Source organism: Odontesthes bonariensis, chromosome 2 (assembly GCF_027942865.1).
Source record: "Odontesthes bonariensis isolate fOdoBon6 chromosome 2, fOdoBon6.hap1, whole genome shotgun sequence".
In the NCBI taxonomy this organism is placed as follows: Eukaryota; Metazoa; Chordata; class Actinopteri; order Atheriniformes; family Atherinopsidae; genus Odontesthes; species Odontesthes bonariensis.
The window spans coordinates 5929636-5952921 of NC_134507.1; the positions used below are offsets into that span (position 1 = coordinate 5929636).

The 23286-nt window shown below is 41.4% G+C and overlaps 1 protein-coding gene across 1 annotated transcript in view; it reads right to left on the bottom strand.

Annotated features, from left to right (window-relative positions):
* The window catches only part of stk32c (serine/threonine kinase 32C), a 95284-nt gene that overhangs the window by 56011 nt on the left and 15987 nt on the right, over positions 1 to 23286 (bottom strand). The window contains exon 2 of the mRNA XM_075474649.1: positions 6906 to 6961. Within this exon, the coding sequence (XP_075330764.1) occupies positions 6906 to 6961 (56 nt within the window). The remainder of the gene's footprint in view (positions 1 to 6905; positions 6962 to 23286) is intronic.

Below are 23286 nucleotides of genomic sequence, written 5' to 3' on the forward strand. Positions count from 1 at the left end.
CACCCTGACTGAAGCCATCGCAGATATCTCAGTTTGAATGTTGTTTTACGCTCAGTGACAACAACACGTGCGGTTCCATTGGCTCAGTATGCATTTTAACCACAGCCATCTGTTTGCTTTTTTGCTTTAATTTTGAATTTGATCCATACAGTCAAGACATTTACTGAATAAATCATAAATAAATGACGAAAATAACTCAAAATTGGACAGACCCACTGGAATGCTTTGCTGAAGGCTTACACAAACAGCATCCACCAGTTAGCTGCGGTTGTGTTTGTGTAACCAGTATGTGTTGATATGTATTGAGACCCGAGTTTGGCTTTTCAAGTGGAGTTTGTGTCAGTAAGCACACACCTGTGGCATCCCTCTATATTAACTCAGTCACTTAAAACTACGTATTTACTGCCCATGCGTTGGCTCCCACATGGTAAAAATACGTTTTTACGTTTTTTTTTATGGATTCTGAATCTATACATTCTAATGCACATTCTGTGTGATTTTTGTAATTATGTGATGAACAGAACTGACATAGATGGCAGTCAAAAACTGGTGTCATCATCTGGACATTTTGATCATTACGCCAATGGCTTTGCGTCAACTCAAGAACAATTTTGATAACGCTGCATTGATTGTTCCGCATTTTGTCCAATCGCACGTGTCGGTTTCCAGAGGGTGGCGGTAAAGTAACATAAACAAACAACAAGAAGGAGAAGAAGACACGCGACAAGTCTAAGGAGGCGGCAGAGAGTCTCTATGAGGAGAGGGAAAACTGGCGGCTATTTCCGGGTGGTACTGCACTCTAGGGGCGCCAACGAAGCAGTGCAGAGCACGCCGAACTCTATGGTGGTACTATGAAATCCACCTTAGATGCAGCCATTGCTTTGGATAGAATTTTTTATATTTTTTCATTTTAATTTTCTTAAAGGCAGGATAAATTATCCTTTCAAACGGCACTTGGTTTGATTTTTTAGACTCACTAGATTTGTTTAAAATACACTACTGACATATTTATTGTCAGTATTGCATCCCGCGTGATGTCACGCATGTGGCATCACTTTACGGCATGGTCAGTCCTAGCGCTGAGCTAGCAGAGAGGTGTTAGCTCAAATAGTTACAGATTTCAGCACAGCCCTTTTACATACTCTCTGACTAGCCTCTGGTTTAGCTTTCGTTGTTGTTAGCGGCACCAGGTTAGCACTCTGGCACGGTGGACGAGTGCCGTAAAGCAGCCGGTCGTAATCTGCCGTGCGTTCTTCAGATTCCGTTAGCTAAATGCTAGCGGCTACTGACTCGCAAATGCCAGACCTGTAAGAAAACAGAAAGCTATAACTCCCAGGTTATTGTACTTTCGATATAAATCCACATCCCTCTGTCAGAAATCACAGTATTATTTTCAGGTTTCAGCCGCTAGCGGGGACATTTTTTGAGTTATTAGCGCCAGCCCTATGGCCAATGGTCATTCTGCACTCGCTCACCAGCGCCCCCAGACAAAATCAACTGAACTGCAGCCAATTTTTTTATAATGGGGCGAATAGGAAGTGCAACGGCTGTCTGTAAAAGGGCTGTGGAGGCGGTCTTATGAACAGGTTAGCTTTGCAACATGCGACACGACGCAAATCCTCTGACCCGGATATGTAAGTATCTAAAGTGCGACAGACTGAAAGAGCGCACGTTTCACAAAAGCCCCGATATCTCAGTTTGTTGTTGATTTTGGTGGATACCCGCCTTGGTTTAGCTAAGGATAGCTCGCTAATGGAGGCACCTAGAGACACGCAGTTTTGACCCACAAAGAGTTTAAAGTCTCAGCTTTCAAACGAGCCATAACATGTTTCAGTGGCCCTATCACATAATATGCTGTGACTGTACAAAAAAATGTCAAAAAAATGGTTTAGAACGCTGGGATTCTACGACATAATTCTGTAAAAACCGCCGGTATTCAATGTGTTAACAGGCAGCAGGTGTAGCAGCAGAGGGTTTTTGACTTTGACGCCGGGTCTTTGGCTGCCAGCATTCCTAATTGGCTGCCAGGGGATGTGTCTCACAATATCATGTGGCACCACTGAATTTCCAAGCCGCCGTTTTAAGGTATCACCACGTCTCTTACACAACCTGTCAGTCTGGGAAACCCAAGTCTCGCAGTCTGATAAGGGGCCTTACCTTGCATAGCAGAGAAAATCATTCACTGACAGCGCTGCGGCCATTATGAGATTAAAACAAACAACAACAAAAAAACCTCGTCTTCAAAAGTTTGAAGACAAAAAGAAATGAAAAGGAGATGCATATCTGTTGTTGGGGTTTCATTATGGAATGATGCTAATATAAATGTAAGAAATTGTAGTACATTTTTGGTTTTCAAAAGGATGGTTTCTAAACCCTAACCCAATTTTTGAGGGCCACAAGTATTTATAATTTGTGAAGGATTTTGTGTTTATTTATGATTTTGCTTCATTATTCTTCTATTTTTTTACTTTATTGGATGCAATTCTGTTTTTTGTCTTTTGTCTTTTTACTATTATTTTAGTATTTGTAAAAATATAGGTTGATGGGTAGCTTAATTTTGTTCAACAGGACAGACTTAAATATAAGCATTAAGCCTTTTCAGTCACTTAAAAAATGCTATGATTGTACTGAACACATTTGTTGTATACTGTGTGACTGAATAAAACAAAAACAAAAAAAACCCTCGTCTTCAAAAGTTTGAAGACAAGAACGAAATACACAAAGAGAATCTTTTGAGATTAAAGAGTGAGATTGAAACGACTGGTTCAGAAAGAGGCTAATGTATATATAAAAGACTGCAAAGTGCACAAACAAAACTGACATGAAGAGCAGAGAGAAGCAGAGTTTCCTGTGGTTGTAAATGGCTTTTGGGTGAGAAGGAATCCTCCGTTTTCCTTCCTCAAGTCCAACATCACTCACGACTCCCTGCCATGCAGGAGCAAGCCCCAAAAGATTCATTTTAACACTTTCACAAGTCCACACACACACACACACACACACACACACACACACACACGCACACACACACACACACGCACTACAGAACCTTTTTCTTGGATTTCTTTGATTGCGTTTCAAGCCACAGTGAGAAATAAAAACCTCTCTTCATTATAAGATTTTCCAGCTACACAGACAATATACAACATTTAATTTAAAAATATAGTGCAGAGACTAAAGCTATACTTTATGACACAAAAGGGCAGCAATCAAAGGTGTTAAGACTAGTCTAAAAATATGGTTTGTCCAAACATCTTATTCACTTCCAACCACATCCCCGCTCGGTTAAGTGTGCTTTACGAGAAGCTGAAAACTCGTGCTGTTCTGTGTTTAGAAGCAGCAGGAACACAGAGTGTGGCCACAGTGGGCCATAAAACAAAAACAATGTGACCTCTGGCAAGGAAAGACTTCATCTGCACGTCTCTGGGGGCATTTGTCTGTCTCTCTGAGTGCAGTTGTCTTCTTAGAAGAAGGTACGAATGGTGAAATGGTAAAGGGTTAGCGCCTTTTAACCCGATTCAGGTCCTAAACAATGCGTTTCCTCATACAAACATTCCACAAAACACTCGTACATCTCTTCTTATTACATATTTATACTAGATACAGTGGCATGCAAAAGTTTGGGCAAAGTTTCTGTTAATGTGAACAGTTAAGCAAGTGGAAGATGAAGTGATCTCCAAAAGGCATGAAGTTGCAGAGATGACGCATTCCATTTACACAAAATATATTTTTTTAGTTTCATCTTTTACATTTTCAGAGTGACACAAAAAGGGAAAAGGGCCCGCAGCAAAGGTTTGGGCACGCTGCTTAGTAGCACCCTCTTTGGCAACTACCACAGCTTGTAAAACACTTTTTGTAGCCAGCCAAGAGTCTTTCAGATCCTTTTTGAGGGATTTTCGGCCATTCTTCCGGACTAAGGTCTTCCAGTTCTGTGAGATTCCTGGGCCTGGGCATGCACTGCTCTTTTAAAGTCTATTCAGAGACTTTTTTTAATGGCGTTTACGTCGGGAGACTGAGGGCCGTGGCAAAACCTTCAGCTTGAGCCTCTTGAGGTATTCCATCATGGATTTTGAGGCGTGTTTAGAATCATTTATCCATTTGTAGCAACCAACTTCAGCTTTTTTTTACAGATGGTTATATGTTTGCTTCAAGCATTTGTTGGAATTTAATTGAATCAGTTATTCCCTCTACCTTTGAAATGTGCCCCTTCCAGACCTTATCTTGCCCTCCACAGTTCCTGTTCACTGCAGTTTCTTAATTACATTTCAAACGGAGGAAATCGGTACCTGAAAACACTTTGCTATCCTCTTATAGCCTTCTCCTGCTTTGTGGGTGTCATTAATTTTTATTTTCAGAGTGCTAAGCAACTGCTTAGAGGATTCTTGTGGATGCTGATTGTTGGGACAAGGTTAGAGGAGCCTGGGTGTTTATAAAGCTTTGAAATTTGCAACACCTGGCCTTTCTCGAGACTTTCTCCGATCCCTTGGTCAAAGTTATCCGAGAGCTCAAGTCTCCTGGGGTTCTTTTGCAGGGTGCCGCTTTCCCTTTTTCCACTCTATAATTGTACAAAACAAAAGTAATACACTGATATTGCTTAAAATGTTGCAAAAGAGTGTTTTGTGTTCAACTTCATGTCTTTTGGAGATCGTTTCATCTTCCACTTGCTTCACTGTTCACATCAGACATTTTGGCCAGTGGTGCCCAAACTTCTGCATGCCACTCTACATGTATATGCATTGTTTTACATGAACTGTAAAGGTATTCTGAAGGAGAATTCACAGTTCATTGTTTTTCCTACTGATAGCTTTGTAGCAGAGTTAGCATGCTTAGTTGTCAGTGCATCTTGACGCTGCACTCTCTAAACAGAGCTATACATTCTTGGCTTAGCTAATGCTTTTGGACCAACGCTTAGATCCTAATAATAAAAAAATAATAAAGATAATACTAGGGCTGGGCAACGATTACATTTTTTAATCTAATTAATCACATGATTTCCTTGATTAATCACGATTAATCACATTTGTACGCAAAATCCAAAAATGAATTCAAAAGTAGCGTATAGCTTTTAGCATTTAGCTTTATTTTAAATGTGCTGCCATATAAATGAAAGTGCCATAACATTTGTTGTGCAAACACACTTTTAACATCAGCATCTTTCTGTAGTTTTTATGTAGAAGCCTCGCTCCACTGTCTGTTTCCTTGAATGACTTGCTGCTATCAGTTGTGTGTTTTGCCTTTAAGTGATATTTTAGACTGGAACTACTACGCTGAGAAGACAATTCAACTTGGCAGTGTTTACAGATGACTTTGGTTCTGTCGACTCCGCCGTCTGGAAGAACTTTAAAATGAAAATGGCCGAGTAAAAGTTCCGTACCCTTCTCCATGTTTGGTGGATCAGCCGATTACTTTCTTTTCCTGTTCCACAGCAGACAGCAGCAGACTTTTACAAAATAAAAGCCTGTGAGTAACAGACTTTTACAAAATAAAAGCCTGTGAGCAGCAGACTTTTACAAAATAAAAGCCTGTGAGCAACAGACTTTTACAAAATAAAAGCCTGTGAGCAGCAGACTTTTACAAAATAAAAGCCTGTGAGTAACAGACTTTTACAAAATAAAAGCCTGTGAGCAGCAGACTTTTACAAAATAAAAGCCTGTGAGCAACAGACTTTTACAAAATAAAAGCCTGTGAGCAGCAGACTTTTACAAAATAAAAGCCTGTGAGCAACAGACTTTTACAAAATAAAAGCCTGTGAGCAACAGACTTTTACAAAATAAAAGCCTGTGAGCAGCAGACTTTTACAAAATAAAGGCCTGTGAGCAACAGACTTTTACAAAATAAAAGCCTGTGAGCAGCAGACTTTTACAAAATAAAAGCCTGTGAGCGACAGACTTTTACAAAATAAAAGCCTGTGAGCAACTGACTTTTACAATAATAAAATAAATAATAAAACCTATTTATTTACATGTGGAAATTACTTTGTGATATTAGATTAAGTGCAAATGATGATTCATTAAAAAATAAATTGCAGGGTATTCTGCTTCCTGGCTTATGGCAGATTTCCTTTAGTATCACAAGGGGAGTGACAGCAGCTTGAGGGGACAAAGCAATAAGGAGGAAATACCATGCTAATGCATTTGGCGTTGTGCGATGACTTATTATAACCACGGGACATGTTTTTAAAGAAGAAAAGATTGTATTTTGAGACATGCAAAGCAGAAGGAATTTATAAAGGCACACAAAGACACAAGCAGCTTCAAAGGACAACTATTAGCTTTGATGTTTTGGATATAATATGAGGAAAAACTGTTCCAATCTCTCACAGCTCGGCTGTGTGTTGATGCAAACCCATTACGCCCAAAAGTCATTTCAGAAGCCTGATACGGGCACTCAGTGCAAAGAGAGGGAAATTCTTCAACCAACAAAATGTCTGTCCCAGGTGCCAATGTCATCGTTGGTAAACATAATTGATTTTAAAAAAATGTGTTGAAAAGAACAGCAGTAATTTGGTTTCACAGTATGCCCAACACACACACTGTTTTCTCCCCGTTGTATTCAGCGCCGCCAATGAACATGAAGACGAATGCAGCCACAGTATTGTGCTGCTCTGAAATTAAATGGAGAAGTCGGGTCAGAACTCCCAACAGGTTGGCTGCCACGAGATGAGAAAGCTAATTGGATCTCCTCAAAGTGACTTTACAGAAGGAAGCTCTGTTGAATACCGTTATTAAAACAGAAAAATTGATCATCTTTTAAGCACCATAACATGATGAGGTTGAAAGCAGAATCTCTTTCAGCCAGTTCAGCCGGCATCTCTGATTCTTCAGACATAATGAATGTGGTGGATAATTAAGAACACAGAACACACACACACACACTCAAACACGCACAAATAAAAAAGGCTACATTACCTTTCCAAAGCTCCCTTTTCCAATCGCCCGTAATATCTGGAAGTGGTCAAAGTTTACTGTGAAGACAAAGAGAAATGATTCATCAGAGTTCAGCAAAAAATCAAAAAGTATTTGCTCAGTGACACATTTCCTGTCGTTCTCACTCTGAATGCTGTACGTTTGATTAAAACCGAAACTCAAAGCTTGAAATGAACACACCAACTGCGAGCATTGATTTGAGCATCTCCGTTCCCCCGGTTTAATGAGACAGAAGCTGTGTGTTAACAAGAAGTCGGCACATTTAATCGCTCTTCTTAGAAAAGCAACAACTGACTGAAATCTGTGACACGCAATTACGAACGGACGTTACGTATGCATAAACACAAAGTGTGTTTATGGGATGTTGCCCTCAAACCTCTTTCACTGCAGCCAACAACTATGAGGTTCAGCACAACTGATGCTTCCGATGTAAACCGATGTATCGGCCTAACATCGGTATCGGCCGGTATTCAGCTTGTTGACCGCAATCTACACATCTGACGTTGAAAGGATCGTTAGACGGCAGCCCAATTCCATTGGAGGAAATGTATTTTTCACAAGAACTCTTTGTTTGGTCGACTGAGTACTGAAAAGTTACAGAGTAGGTAATCGGTTAACATCGGTTAACAAGGCGTTTTCTAATTCAAAAAGGTAAAAACAATCAGGATGAGCACTGGAGTTAATGATCATTGTTTTTACATTTGTATCCCCAGTGAAAACAGAAGGAGTTTTTACGTGTCTCGGTTGAAATTTTCTTTTTTCCTCTCCGATTGTTAAGATTTGAAAATGTTCCGCTTTGTTATTCTCCGTTATATATTTATACATATATATATATACACATATATAATGCATGCATTATGACGTAGGACATCTGTCCACATGCACCGAAAAAAAGAATCAAAATTAAAAAGCAACATATATATATATATATATATATATATATATATATATATATATATATATATAAAAGAAGAAAAAAAAAGATTTATAGATTTTAATATTTAGGGTTCAGGTTACATAAACTGCTTTACACAAGTAGACCTGGAGGACATGAAAGAAAAAAGTAGCTTCGACCTTATTAGGTTTAATGAGGGGGTGTGCGAGGAGATGATCCATTATCCACACTTTGATCATTCATGACATTCATCGTCCCTCGGTATCCTTTATTGTGGAATGTGGCAGCCTGAAAGATGAGCTCATAACTGAATTGCTGTAGGAATGTGTAAAGTCACAATGATCTGGCCTGCAGAAAGGCCCACAAAGTCTATATATTGGCCTTAGGAGTCTAGATATTTTAAGTGGGCCTATAACTGGGTAAAGAAAATGCTAACACTTGCAGGCTAAGACACGATAATGCAAATGTTTAAAGTTTATTGCGTTCATTTTTCATGATCGCATTCACTGATTAAAGGGATAGTTCGGGATATTTGACATGAATCTGTATGGCATCACCATAACCAGTGTCGTGCATTCAAACTGACTTACCCCCGACAGTGTCCTGTGAGCCGAGTTCTTGTCCAGTGTTGGTCAAGGCGAAAGTAATCCGGCTTGTTTGCTGGGGTCAAGAAATTAGCGCGTTTTTCTTCCCAAAACAGTACGTGTGCTAAAGAGTGATTTATTTCATCACAAAAACCGAAGCCGGCAAAAGTAACTCCTCGTTATCACTTGGGCCCTATACTGTCTCTCTCATTGTGTATCAGTGCGCACGTCATTCTGACCGCGAGCTGTGCGCACGAGTTCACTTTGTTTACTGCTCGGGAAGATGTCTGACTACGAGAGCGACGAGGAACATATTGACTTCCGTTCAGAGCCAAGGGGGTATCTTTATGAACCCGTTTATACTGAGGAGGAAGTTCGCCAAATGGACTTAGATCGGGCAGAAAGAGAGAGGGTGGACAGAGAAGTGATGGAAACAGAAGCTGGAGCCACTGCTGGAGCTGCGATACCCAGGGTGGCCGACAAATCCTGGTGCACTTGTTTGAAGTGCGAAGTAATGCAGACAGAGGTGGAATGTTACTGCTGCCACGAGTGGGATTTAGTTATGCCCCAGATACAAAACCTTAGATGAGGATGTCGGCGGCCGCGGGACAGCTGCTGCCTGCATCACAAATAACGGTGACTTCCCTGCACTCCTGAATGCAGGCGTCTTGAGAACTTTTTTCCATGTTCCCAAGATCAACTGGAAGAGGCGTCCCAGACCAGCTGGACCCGATGGCCAGTTGTCTGCAGAGTAAGTGTTGAGCACTGCCAAAGAACAAAAAGACTCGTGCGCACAGCTCGCGGTCAGAATGACGTGCGCACTGATACACAATGAGAGACAGTATAGGGCCCAAGAGATAACGAGAAGTGACTTTTGCCGGCTTCGGTTTTTGTGATGAAATAAATCACTCTTTAGCACACGTACTGTTTTGGGAAGAAAAACGCGCTAATTTCTTGACCCCAGCAAACAAGCCGGACTACTTTCGCCTTGACCAACACTGGACAAGAACTCGGCTCACAGGACACTGTCGGGGGTAAGTCAGTTTGAATGCACGACACTGGTTATGGTGATGCCATACAGATCCATGTCAAATATCCCGAACTATCCCTTTAACACCTTAGAGCTTAACACAAGTACGGCTGAGGCTGATGGGTGGTAAGTCACAGATCTGCACGCAATTTCACGGCCATCCATCCAGCTGTTGTTGAGGTATTCTTGTCCAGACCAACAATGAGTACCGACTCTCTGATTATGCCATTCCTCAAGTGATGTTAAAGACATGGTAGGTAATCCTGTTCAGAAACACATTTTGTAATACTGGGTGAAATGGTCCGTCTATCCTGAGAGAAATCTATACAAGATGTATTTAGAAAAAGGGACGAAAATAATCAGACCTCTGTGGCAGCTGCAGGACTGAGAAAAAGCTGACCAATCCGAGATCTCGGATTGGTCGCCTAAAAAAAACCAATCAGATGCCTCTGCTTTCTGCCTACGCCCCCCTCTGCCGGCTCCCTGCTCCATGTGCGCATGCGGTTCCACCGGCTTTGGATGAAGCACTGACGGAATGGGGAGGGGGGGTGGAGCTTAGAGGAGTGGACACTTTCGAATCTTGCTAGCTCTCTAGGATTACCTACCATAGCTTTAACCGATCACTCAACACTATCAATCTCTGATCAAAGTCAAATTCAAGCAAGCAATCGTGGTTTAATTTCCAATTTGCAACAGTAATACAACCGCAGCAGCAACACTTTCCGACTGCACGGCACTCGAGTTATAGCTCCTGAACCCACATCAGAGTTTTTATTGAAACAGTAATTAGATCATCTGTCAGAGAGAAATAAACTACTTTGGAAAACAAAAGGAAAATTGAAAAGCTTCAACATTTTGAAAGAAAAATCAAAGATTATGTTCAGAATCAGTGACCATACCTTAAAAAGGGGGGGGGGCATGAAATGAAAGTCCTTCTTTACAATAGCAGCTTCTTATATAAGATCCTTAGAATAGAGGCAAAAGCAGAGAGAGTCTAATTCCCCCCCCCAATGTAAACTTTAGCACAGTATAGTTGGATGTTTTGGCTCATTGCCTTCTTCAGGAGCTATGCAGTTTGACAGATTCTTCCCAACGGGAAGTAGTTGGGTAAGAGTGGTGGCAAGAGCTTTAAAATCTTTGATGAGGAATTCATTTAAGTGGAAATAAATTAAAAAAAAAAATCCTATGTAATGCAATTCAATAAAAGGCACTGCGGATAAATACTAAATAATAGATCGTTTTTGGATTATTTGTCCCCGCAGGGGCTGTGCAATTTGGGGGAAAAATATCAAATTGCATTTTTTTCCACACACATGTGGCAGATTATTTAAATAGTTATTATTTTTAATATATTTAGGGCCTGAATTAGTGCCACACATAATATCAACCTATATATAGCAACATAATCACAGGAATTTCATAAGCACTAACCTACCGTTAGGCCTAGTTAGCTTTGCACTGTAGTTGCTGAAGCTAATGTTAGCGTTAGCTTCACAAGGAAGGCTGCATGACAGCTCTGATGAAAGGTTTTTAAAGAATTCTTTTTAAAAAGATTCAAACCACTTTGTTCCTCAACTGTTGTTAGTTCATGTATAAGTAGAAAGCTAATTACTTTGTAATCCGTCCATGGAGGAAAACCTGAACTGTGTACAGATTAGCGAAAACACAAGTTTCTCTGTTGGTCTTTTACAAACAAAAAGACAAAGCCAACCCCTTTGTTTCAGATAAAGAAAATATCACATTTTGCTTATTTGAGCATAAATACACAAGCATTAAGAGAACAGAGAAGCAACTTAGAAAAATGAACTATAGCTGGCTACAGCTGAGCAACAGTTGCCATTGTAGGCAGTGGTAACAACTGCTAAGTACCACATGCTTATCACAATAATGTTGATTAAAATGTTTACATTTCTTTTTTTTTTGCACCATTTCATCATTTTAAGGATGTTTTTTCATGTCATTAGCACTTATTTATGACTGTGGTACACATTTGATGAAGAAAGGCCATTGACAGACCACCTGGTTTTATCTGTTTTAATGATGGAGACTTGATTCTGTTTCTGGTGTGTGTGTGTGTGTGTGTGTGTGTGTGTGTGTGTGTGTGTGTGTGTGTGTGTGTGTGTAGCGTTGCTCTCCACAGATGTGGGGCACAGCAGGCCTGATGCTAACTCATGCAGCTCCGCCTTAAAATACCGTCAGCTTCTGAAGCTGGAACCGCTCTCTGTTCAGCCCCCTGTCGTGCAGACAAAGAGCAATCAAGAGAGGGGAAAAAAGCGAATGCTGGGCTCCTCTGCAGCCTACAGGTAAAGCCCGTAATGTTCGCTGCTTCCGGACAAAAGACAAAGCTGCGTCGTCTGTGTTTTGTCTGGAGAAAGAAAAGACTAATCCAATGTGGATTCTCCCTTCTCAGTCTTCTTCTCGGCACATGGCTAATCCTCTCATATGGCATGGCCCCGACTTCACCCCGGTTCTGACACAGTGAGACGTGACTGTGAACATAGCTCTGTGTGATATTGAAAAGGGATTAAGTGAAATATGAGAAAAATGTAATTGCGTCTTGGTGGGTTCACAGATTTAGCAGCAAAGGAAAATTATGCAATTTTTCCTCCGACTTTCATGATGTTAGGAACTTAGGAAACACCCAGTTCTCACAGAAGATTCTGACTTCAATATTTAAAGGGACTGAGATTTTTCTTCTTTTTTTTTAACCTTTCCAGACAGATAATACGATATGTACACCCGCTTTACATCCTGATGGGTCAGGATTGCAGAAACTATCTCACTTCTTTCATTCTTTACTAATCTGTTTCCAGGCGCTAATCCAATGTGCTCAACGTGTAAACCAAAAGCAATCCCAAGGTTCAGGAGAAGCCATCAGAAAGCAATCATAGACATCTGTTTTTCCGGCCCTCCGAACGCATGTCTTTTCTTTCAAAAGCCAGATCTAAAACTAAAATTGTGTTTTAACAACTGATTGTGCATCTTTGCAGCCTCTCGCCGCAAATTAATTTCACCATTAATTCAATCTTTTTTTATTTGGTCCATTACTCTTAAAGAGAATAAGTATCGAACCGCGACTCTAAAAAAAAAAAAATACTTACTGACCGAGGAACAGCGTCTTTACCCCTGCACCTTATTTATGGTGCAGTTACGGAAAGTGGCGGATAAATTCATTTCAACTTCATTCACGCTTCAACTCATTTCCAATTCTAGATTTCTAGTTTCATGGCACTGCAGGCTGGTGGTATGTGCTGCAAGGATAAAGACAAAATAACTTTTTTAATCGACAGATAGAAATATGATGATACGGGGCCGATCAGAGTAGGCAGCCCACGTGCTCATGTTTGAGCGACTCCATAACGATAACTCAACGGTGTTTCTGAAGAAGACATCCCAATGGAAACAGCCCAAAGGCTCAAAAGAATAGGACAAATTCGAAAGGAAGGGTTAGAGGAATTCTGTTGTGTGCAGCCATTTTGGCTTTTTAACATCCGACAAGAAGCGAGTGGAGTGCACTTCAAACTGTGTGAAAAGCCTTCTCCCACAAAGACGGGTCATCATACCAGTAATCCCGTTCTACCATCTGAACCAGTGCCAACCTTTAGAGTGAGCACGATGCAAGACTTCAGAGTATCAGACTCAACAAAGACTACAACAATGGAACATCGTGTCCACTTTTGCCTCACGACATAAAAAAAACCAACAAAACCAACAAGCCTCCTTTAGTGCAAAAGACGGTGCCAAGAAGCACGGTCGAAAAAATGTTGGATTTGGGCAGGCGATTAAAGTAACTGACCCCTGCTACCACCTCCCTGCCTATCAATATTTCTCTCAGGCAGCATTTCCAAAGCTGAACACAGTGTGCAAAGAGAGAAAGAGACTTTTGAAAAGTATTTTCAAAGTGTATCGTGTACTGCTCCAACGCATTCGATTTGTGGTCAAGTTGCACAGCCGAAGCATATATGAGCCTCGATGTCCACTTCACTGGGCACGACTGGATTTAGGAAAGCAAATATTTTCCAACTGCCAAGTCTGCAGAAGGCCACACGGCCAATGTCATTGTTTTAGCATTAACAGAAGCACTCGCATTGTGGGGACTGAGTGAAGACTAATTCATAACAGACTGGGGAGAATACATTAAAAGCCATATCATTAAACAGCTGGACAAAGCTGCTGTGCTTTAGGCATCTGCTTCACTCAGCTAAAGTGATGAGAAGAATTATATATATATATATATATATATATATACACACACATACACATATATATATATACACATACACACACATATATATATATACATATACAAACAAAGGAAAGGCTCCAATAGAGGGTAAATGGTAAATAGATAAATGATGATGAAAAAAAATGATATGTATAATACATTATTTATCTAAAAGTGTTCTAAAGTTCTAAAGACAACCAATCCATCATATCAAAATGAAGGAAAAATGTGAATTAATCTAATTTATCATATAATCTGTAAGAGATTACCCCGATCAGATTTGTTTCTTAACCTTTTTTGTGAGTCAAAAATAGAAAATAAAAAGTCAGATTATATAACATTCACCATTAAGTTGCCAGCCCTTAAGAGGATTCATCCAACTGTAAACTTCCTCCACATGAGCTCACCTTCCACAAAGACAAACAAAACCCGAACCTGACGTCAACATGAAGAGGTCAACCACTCACGCAGCACTCAGACTCCCTGTTGATGTCATGTGTCGGATGATATTTACTAAGGAAAGTCACGCAATGTTCATTCGCCATCCTCTAACAGCCCAATCATAGCCATCCACCTCAGTTTTTTTTTTTTTTCCTATGATTGATCCATGAAGCCAGTCTTCTGTAACGCTTCCTGGAAGTATGAGTCATTGGGCAATGGGAGGCAAAACAAAGGTATCTCCTCTCCTTTTAGGCAGCTCCATTAAAAGGACCTCAGATTAAGGAGCAAAAAAAAAAGGTTTGGGCCTTGATCCACGATAAGGGGATAATTGGTACGGACTTGGTGTTTTCCTGTTACATTCACTTTCTGTGGCAGGCTGGCCAACACATGCTGGGAGGAAGAACTGAGAGGGAGGTAATGGAGGTCCTTTGCGTCGATATATATCACAACATATAGTGAGCTGCCTCTGTGATGGGTGAGCAGTGAAACCAAACACCAGCACAGGAGAAGTGCAAAAAAAAAAAAAAAAAGAGCCTCATGCAGGCTCAAATGCTGTGCTGTTCAACACTGGATGCGTCAAACTTTTCATCACCTGTCAAATATATTAACAAATTTGGTTAGGCCGTTAGTGTTATCAGGTCCCAACAAAAAAAAAAAAAAAGCAGCTGTTGAAACAGATGATTGAAGGATGGAGGGCAGCGATTTGTCAAGCAAACAGGCAAACTCTCCATGATGCTGAGAAAAAACGGCTTCTGTTACCTCTATCTGCTCTTCAGATAACATTTCTGAAAATCTGACTGGAATCAATGAAACACTGCTGAATGCATTTGTAAATTGTGTCGTACCACGGTCAAGTGGTACTCCAGAGAATCCGGCGAGGTCGCTGTGAGCGAGGCTGAATAGGAAAACAAGCGCTTCTGCGGCGTGCTGTATGCCTTCGAGCGCTCTCAGGTTTCACTGGACGGTGCACTAACAGCCAGAGCCGAATGCTGCAGGCAACTGAAGTTTCTTTGATGGGGAGGCAACAGGAGAACATCCCCCCCTGTGGGGGCTGTGAGCTGCTGACACAAAGGGATGGTGTGCTGAGTAGGCACCAAATGGTTCCTCCATGGGTATTTGGCTTCTGTGGGGAAGCTGTTTTAAGCCGCATTCGGACTGAGCCGTTCTAAGAACGCAGTTATAAGAAAACAAGCGTTTCAGTCTGCATTCGCACATGAGTCGGGACTGATGCGGCGCAGCCGTCTGCGACAGCGACGTGTTACTTTAGCGCCACATTCAACAACAAAAACAAAACAAAACAAAACCCGGTAAAAGTAAGGAGAGAAGAAAAAACACCACCAAGAAGCTAATATGGAGAGCGGGGAGGCCACCGTGTTCATGGTCTGCATGATGGTGATATTAATCATGGACGATCACATCAGGCGTCTAACATCGAGGCTGGAAGAGCTCACAAAGAGAGTCAGGAGACAATACCTTTTCATTTCATGAAGGAAGAAAGGAGAGCAGAGCACTGCAGACAAAGGAGACCAGTGTAAGTTTAACTTATTAAACGCGCTCCGGTTGTGTCCGTGTTGTTTGAGTAAACATTTCAGCCGTGATAGCATGACATGGGGCGTAGCTACCGACCACCACACACCTCCTTCAGATTCGTTCTATAGAACCATGAAAAGACCCGACCTCGGAGAAGGAGCTAAATAGTTATAGGAACTAAGGGAGAAAGCCCCGAGTTCCTGTATGTCCGAACACGGGAGAAAACGGCCCCGCGGATTAAAAGGTTATTAGAACTGCCAATGGTTCCCACAGTCCGAAAGCGGCAATAGACAGAAAGCGCGTGTGAAGGTGCATCAACAGAGGGAGTTTCAGAGTGGGGTGCGAGCAGCAAAGGGGGAGGAGCCGGTGATTCCACATGTGTTTAACCCAATCCCGTACTTGAATTTCAAAGCTTTGTTTGATGATTCTTTGGCTGTTGACCTTTTATCAGCACAGCCAATAACTGGATCCAATACTAAGTATTTCTGGGGTGAACATTTATTGATAAGTAGGGCTGGGCGAACTCGTTATTGTCGCATTAACTCGTTAATTATTTAACGCCGATAAATATTTTATCGCGCATTAACGCAGGTTTTATTATTTATTTTCTTATTGTACAAGGCTGTTGCTCACAGGCTTTTATTTTGTAAAAGTCTGTTACTCACAGGCTTTTATTTTGTAAAAGTCTGCTGCTGTCTGCTGTGGAACCGGAAAAGAAAGTAATCGGCGGATCCACCAAACATGGAGAAGGGTACGGAACTTTTACTCGGCCATTTTCATTTTAAAGTTCTTCCAGACGGCGGAGTCGACAGAACCAAAGTCATCTGTAAACTCTGCCAAGTTGAATTGTCTTCTCAGCGTAGTAGTTCCAGTCTAAAATATCACTTAAAGGCAAAACACACAACTGATAGCAGCAAGTCATTCAAGGAAACAGACAGTGGAGCGAGGCTTCTACATAAAAACTACAGAAAGATGCTGATGTTAAAAGTGTGTTTGCACAACAAATGTTATGGCACTTCCATTCATATGGCAGCACATTTAAAATAAAACTAAATGCTAAAAGCTATACGCTACTTTTGGATTCATTTTTGGATTTTTTGGATTCTGCGTACAAATGTGATTAATCGTGATTAATCAGGGAAATCATGCGATTAATTAGATTAAAAATTGTAATCGTTGCCCAGCCCTATTGATAAGATTCTGCTCACATTGGATGGATCACAAGTACTTACCTATTAACCCTGAAGGTTAGTACTGGAGTGGCTCCGTTGACCGAGCTGAGCTGGGTTTCAAAGGTCAGGGAGAAGTTAATGCAAAGTTTGACCAATAACTTCTTATATGAACAAATGCGTACATAAGCTTTACGCCACCTCGACGACTGGTAATTGCATTTCTGATTTCTACTCGCAGCCGTACACCATCAAACAAAGAAGGTGTTTTCTAAAGCAGCGGCTCGATTTTTTTCCTTTTGATCCGTGATCCTTTCAACAGCTTGAAATGCAAGCTCAGCAAAAGGCCTGAAACTGTCAAGTCATCTTATCTCTGAAGCACAAAATGAACGTGATTGTAGTTACCAGAACAAGAGCAACCCCCTTACAGCTCTTTTCAAACTAACAAGATATCTAATCATTCGTCAGCGTGCTTTTAACTTCCCCCGCGCTGCTGTCAGAGCTTAGAGTAACTCACTATGACAGACATAATGTGAGAAGGGCCCGCTCTCCAATTCAATCTCATGGAGTCCTCGGGTTCAATTTAGAAACTCTTGAATAAACAACACAACAACCTCGGAGGTGGTGCCCTGTGTAGCTTCACACATACACGTCAAAAGCCGCTTACTTCTAGAATAATTATGTTATACAGTGGATGATGAAGGAGCAAAGAGAGAAGGCTACATGAGGCAAACTGCGTGGAGGAATCCTTCAAGACCAAATAGAAATACACCATAAGTGGGATAATTAATGGTGTTAATTGCAAATACTAATTAGTGTTTTTGGGTCTCACGCAGTCTGTCTTTGTTTTTTATAATTAGCCAACTTATATGAAAATTTCTAAAAGTGCAACTCAGTTAAAGTGCTTGTAATTAAAAGCTGATATCAAACACAAAGGAAGAATATGCTGGTGCGGACAGAAATTCCAAGAAGACATAAAATGAATGGAAATGTAGGCTTTATAGTCATGTTTGTGCATTGATCATGAATCCTAAGATAATGGAATTTTATTAATCACCATCACGGTCGCTGCTCCTGGCACAAAGAGGTTAGTGAGCGAGGAGGAGGAGTGGCCATCGATCAGAAGCAATGACTTCCAACTCGTACAAATACCATCCCGTGGAGATGCTCGGCAGCAAAAACTCTGCGTTTATCATTTAAGGTCTTAAAAGGTGGGATTCAATAGAGAGGCTGGGCTGTGGCAAAATACAGGTGACATATTAGCTCAGTCAATAGCCAATATGTCAACATGTCCTGACCATTAGCCTTAGCTCGACTTTTCCAGTAGAAAAAGCACAATATATAAAATACTGCCCATTTAAAGAAACTCTGACAGCTAAAGCTGAGCGCTGAATACATAAACCACTAAACGTATTTTACAACCACTAAGAGGGAGGTACACAGGGAGATGCATTCCTCTGTAAATCAAAGCATCACCCACAACATCTCAGTCTCCATTCTGCTGCCTCCAATTTCACCCTTGATTCCCCCAAGGGGATAATTGGGAGAGAATCCCTAAGAGATCAATAAACTGGAGCAACGATACTGCTGTGCTGTCACCTGAACTGAACAGCGCGGCCGGGGACCGTGCGGGAGGCAAACCCGACACCTATGATGTCAGCAGCGCTCAGCGGACTGATCTACGCAACAGCACCAAATTCAGTGGAGCCGAGGTTTACCGTGTGCATTAAATTCATGTCCCGTTTCACCAGTCAGTATTTCCTTATCAGTGCAGCTGACCGTCTCTTTGACCCGCCCCCCCCCCATGCCAAACAGAGGCGGCTCAGTCCCACATCAGCGTGCACTTATCAAAGTCAAAAGTCAACTTTATTGTCAAATATGTATACGTACAGGACATACATAGGATTTAAATTACGTTTCTCTCAAACTCAGTAGTGCAGCGCAGCGGTGGCATTTAACTTAACACTTTAATACACAGCAGAAATAAACTATGGTAACCGGTAAACAGAGTGACAACACAATGTGGATAGATATATATATATATATGTACATATATATATACAAAGTCTCTGATATTGACATCAGAAGTAAAGTGGCATATGCAGAAGTAAGTAAAATAAATATGTTTTGCAAATATATATGTTTAAAGTAAATGTAAAGGTCCTTGATGTATTCTACGACTAAAATTATGGTATGCAGTGGATTTGGAGTAGTGCAAGTATAACAGTAGTGCAAATTATCATCGTCACTGGATAGAGCGGTGCATTCCATGCCCGAGTTTTTAAATAAATGGTGGGTGATTATGATGAAGACATCTGAAAACAAAGCTCAGTCCTTTCAATACGTCAAGTAAGCTCTTGAGATATTGATGCAGAGAACAGAAAGGATCAGACTGGACTGGCATAAAAAGAAACTCCTAGCATCGATCCTTTCCTCTTCCTGCTTCTATTCCAATCCCGTGCCGTCTGCTCTGCGCTACATCATCACTATGCGTGCGAGTATCCGTACTACTCTGATTGTTGCCGGCGTGTTTCCATTTGCAAACAGTGCACAAAACAAACACGCCGCATGCCTGGAAGCTGCGTAGCATCTACAGACGAGACGACACAGCTGGAAAGGATAAGAGCTTTGTGCTAACATCGTGTTCTCACCGCCGCAGTTTAATATCGCCACACAGGCAACATCAAAGGGATCAGACTGAGCTCATGTGACCTTTGACTGTGCAATCGAGATCACTGTAAGATCTGCATTATTAAAAAAAGAAAAAAGCTCATTTGCTTTTTAGCAGCTTCCTCCCCACCACATGATCACTGAATATTTAAAGGCAGCAGTAAGCCATATTTCACGGTCTGTAGTAGTAGAGCTGCTGCAGGGACACACACAGTCTTTGATACTGAACATCAATTGAACGGGCCGAGAGAGGCGGGAACACGAGGACTGACTGAAAAATTCCTCTCGATTTGCCAGTGGGATTTTCCGAGCGTGAACGCCGGTTAAAGGCCATCCTGATCTTGACCCAGCTCTGATCTCGTCTGATCTTTATTGATGGGACTCTTGTTACAGTGCGTTGGGGAAAGACACGATCTTTTGATCAGCAAAGGGAAGGCTGCGTGTCTTGAATGGTGATAAAGGGATATGTGCTAGCTGCAATCATGACATTAGCAGCCTGCTGGATTTTAAGCACTTTAAGCTTTAAGATCATCTTAATGGAGGAGGTTGTGGTGCAAATCAAGCCATATTGAGGTTGCTGACTAATTTGGATGAAGGTATGAATTTCAGAGAATCTACCTAATATACCATTACTACTCATCATGAAAGAATAGAACTTTTTCATTTGTGTTTTGCCTTTTCGCTATTAGGATTTTCTTGTCGGGAAAACTATCATTAAGTGCAACAAAACCACTTATTCTGCATAGCACACATCAAATATTATCATACCATTTTCCTTAAAGAATAAAAATGATTTCTTTTTAAAAAAGGTTGCTTTTTTTCCCATTTAGTTGTTGTTTCAATTGCTATTTGGTAAAAATGAAAGAATTAACTCTCTTCCAAACATTGCATTTTAGGCTAAAGAGCAACATGCTTGGAAATGTGTTTGAAAGTTAACAATTCAAATTGAACATTTAAAAAAAAAAATAATAATAATAATAATTTTTCAAAAATGCAGAAATTCAGAAGAAAAAGTAGCCAGTCAGAGCAGCGCTCCTAAAAATGCCGCCTCATTCAGTGACAGTGGAGTTTGTGGGGTTGAGACAGTATAAGTTGGTCTTTCATGCAATTTTCATCCTCAAAACCAATTTTGTTCGTGCAGGTGGCACAAACGCCTTTCAAGACGGAGCTTTTCTGACTTCGGAGCGCTAACAGAGCCATTTTCAGCCTGAATGCGCTTTGTGAAGAGACGGGACTTAACGGCTTCAGCTGTAACAACAAAATTGACCGGGTGTGCGGTGCTCGTTTTAGACGGGAGTATTATGTGCTCCGACGTGATGTAGAATGTAGAATCGTGTGAGATTAGCAAATGACAGTGATTGAGTCAGGCTGCCACACAGGTGTACAAACCGACAGCAACAGAGGATCAAACGGTGCATCCTCAGTCTCATTTTCTAGTTTGATCCTTTGTTTCGCTCTTGATTTCCTTCCCCCACTCGTTGTAAAACACAGCTTTGATTTATCGCAAACGTTTGTGACATGACTAACAGTCTTCCAGCTGATTCTCGGGTATTGGGTGCAGTTTTTGTCCTTGTTTGATATTCCAGCAGTATGCAACCACTTGTTCTCCTCTCAAATTAAAATATCTCTCTGATGGATGACATTTCACCCATTTCTCAACTCTCCTGCCCTTTTCTACGCCCTTTAGGCTCAAACTTTTAAGGTCGAGGTCTGTGGCGTAGGTATGAATGTAGCGAATCAACATTGTCATGTATGATGTAAATCCAGACAGTCGCATCATCCGATATTGACGTATCATTTTAATTTACTCATTTTAGCGTTCTATGACACCTCAGACAAGTCGACAGGAATTCCTCGTCAACCACATCTGCAAAGTACTGTAAGTATCATGGGTCAGTCGACAAACTTCCCCTGATTGTTCATATCGAGGAAAAACTAACTGCCTTTGTAAGATATCTGCATGGAGCAAATGAAAAAAAGTCTAAATAAAACCCCCTGAGAATCTTTGCAGTCTTATATTGCACGCTGGCACGGCAGGAAAGTGCCTCGGCAGCGCGCTGAGGGCCACATTTGATGAACTTGTTGACTTAAATCACTATCATCAGTGTACAGCCATCATCATTATTTTCTCCTTGCACACTGGAGCGCTAATACAGGCTAAATTGGGGCTCTCTAACCAGAGCAGGGCATGAATATTCATGAGCTCGGCGTCCTCACAGGCACGACAGTTTCAGCTATGGATCTCTGCTGATAATTGGAGTGGGAGCTCCGGCTACAGAGACACGGAGGATGTGCCGGTGCAACTATGCACCAAATTCCAGCGGTGAGTCATTTGCTTGTACCGTCTCGAGTCTTCTTCCATGTACATTAATTGCCCTCAGAGTGGCTTTTTTTTTTTTTTTCCATCTGGTGGGCAGCTTTTAGGATAACACAAAAGAGTCTTACTACTGAAAAATTAAAGCAGCCATTAAGGCTATTTCCAGACTCTGTGTGTGTGTGTGTGTGTGTGTTGCTAATGTGGTGAACTTCTATTCACAAACAACTGAAGGGGCTTGTGACTCCTACACCATACCTTGTTGCTACGGTTACTTATCAAATTAGAGTGAGCTGGATGGGTCGGTGCCTTGGGGAACATCAACAGAAGGCTCAGATTAGGGATGTGCACATCAGCTGCCAAAGTGCAATTTGGTGCTTCAATATCAGCCGACAGAAATGACAGGTTTTTTTTCCTCTTTCCTGAGCAGTCATGCGTGCTTACTTCAAAAACCTTTATTGATCCCCTAATTTCTACAGTCCTTCCCTGACTCCTGTGGACGACGACACTGGCCACTGCAGCCTTTATCCAGCCCTCATTTCTTTGGACAGTATTCTGCTTCCAGGAAGCCGGACTTCCTGCAATCCTTTAAATTAGTCCTGAGCAAATAGGTCTCCAGGCTTTCTGAGGGTCCTCCTAAAGTTTTTTTTTTTTTTTTTTTTTTTTTTTTTTTTGAGTTTTCACTCCAGGTACGATATAGGTACGTTACTGATAGGTCGAGAACGCTGGACATAAGTTGCCATACATTGGCATGAAGGTGTACCGTACAGCTAGCGTATTTATAGCCTCCGCCCGTCTGCCGCCTCCATCTCCGCCCGTCACTGACATATCTGAGGTAACCGACGATTCACGGGAGCGGTCAGGAGGAGGAGTTGGGGATCTTGATCGCTCAGAAGCATGTAACTCATCAGCCGCAGGTGCATCAGGCACTTCAGCAGGTTTGGGTGAGAATGATTCTTGTGTTTTTTTGCCTTTTCCTCGACCTCGGCCCAGGGCACGGGCAAACGACGATTGCTTCGTGGGAGGCATGATCGAGGTGAATGTCTCAAGAGATGTTGATAGCGCGTCGTCTACTGCAATAATGGAGCAATGTGGAAAGGTTCGCAGTTCATATGCTACTCATACGCTAGTCATACGCAGAGTACGCTGGTTATACGTTGTTCATACGCTGTCCATAGGTTCAATACGGTAAGTATACGCACAATTCTTTATTTTCAAGGACTTTTCGTGCGTATGAAAATCATATTATTAATTTTCATACGCAACTCATACGCTTCTCTCATACGCAACAGTGTGACAGGGCCATTAGAAAGGCACCTAACTCGAGGGACTAGATGCCTGTTGCAAAGACTCATGATTTGTTCCAATTTCCTCAGCCGCATCTACAAAAAAATGCCAAAGATAACAGTTTGACAGACAAAACAAAAAAAGAAATTCTGTCCAAGAGTTCAGGCTCTGTTGAAGAAACATAAGGTGGTGAGACCAACTATTGACTTTCAAGCTCT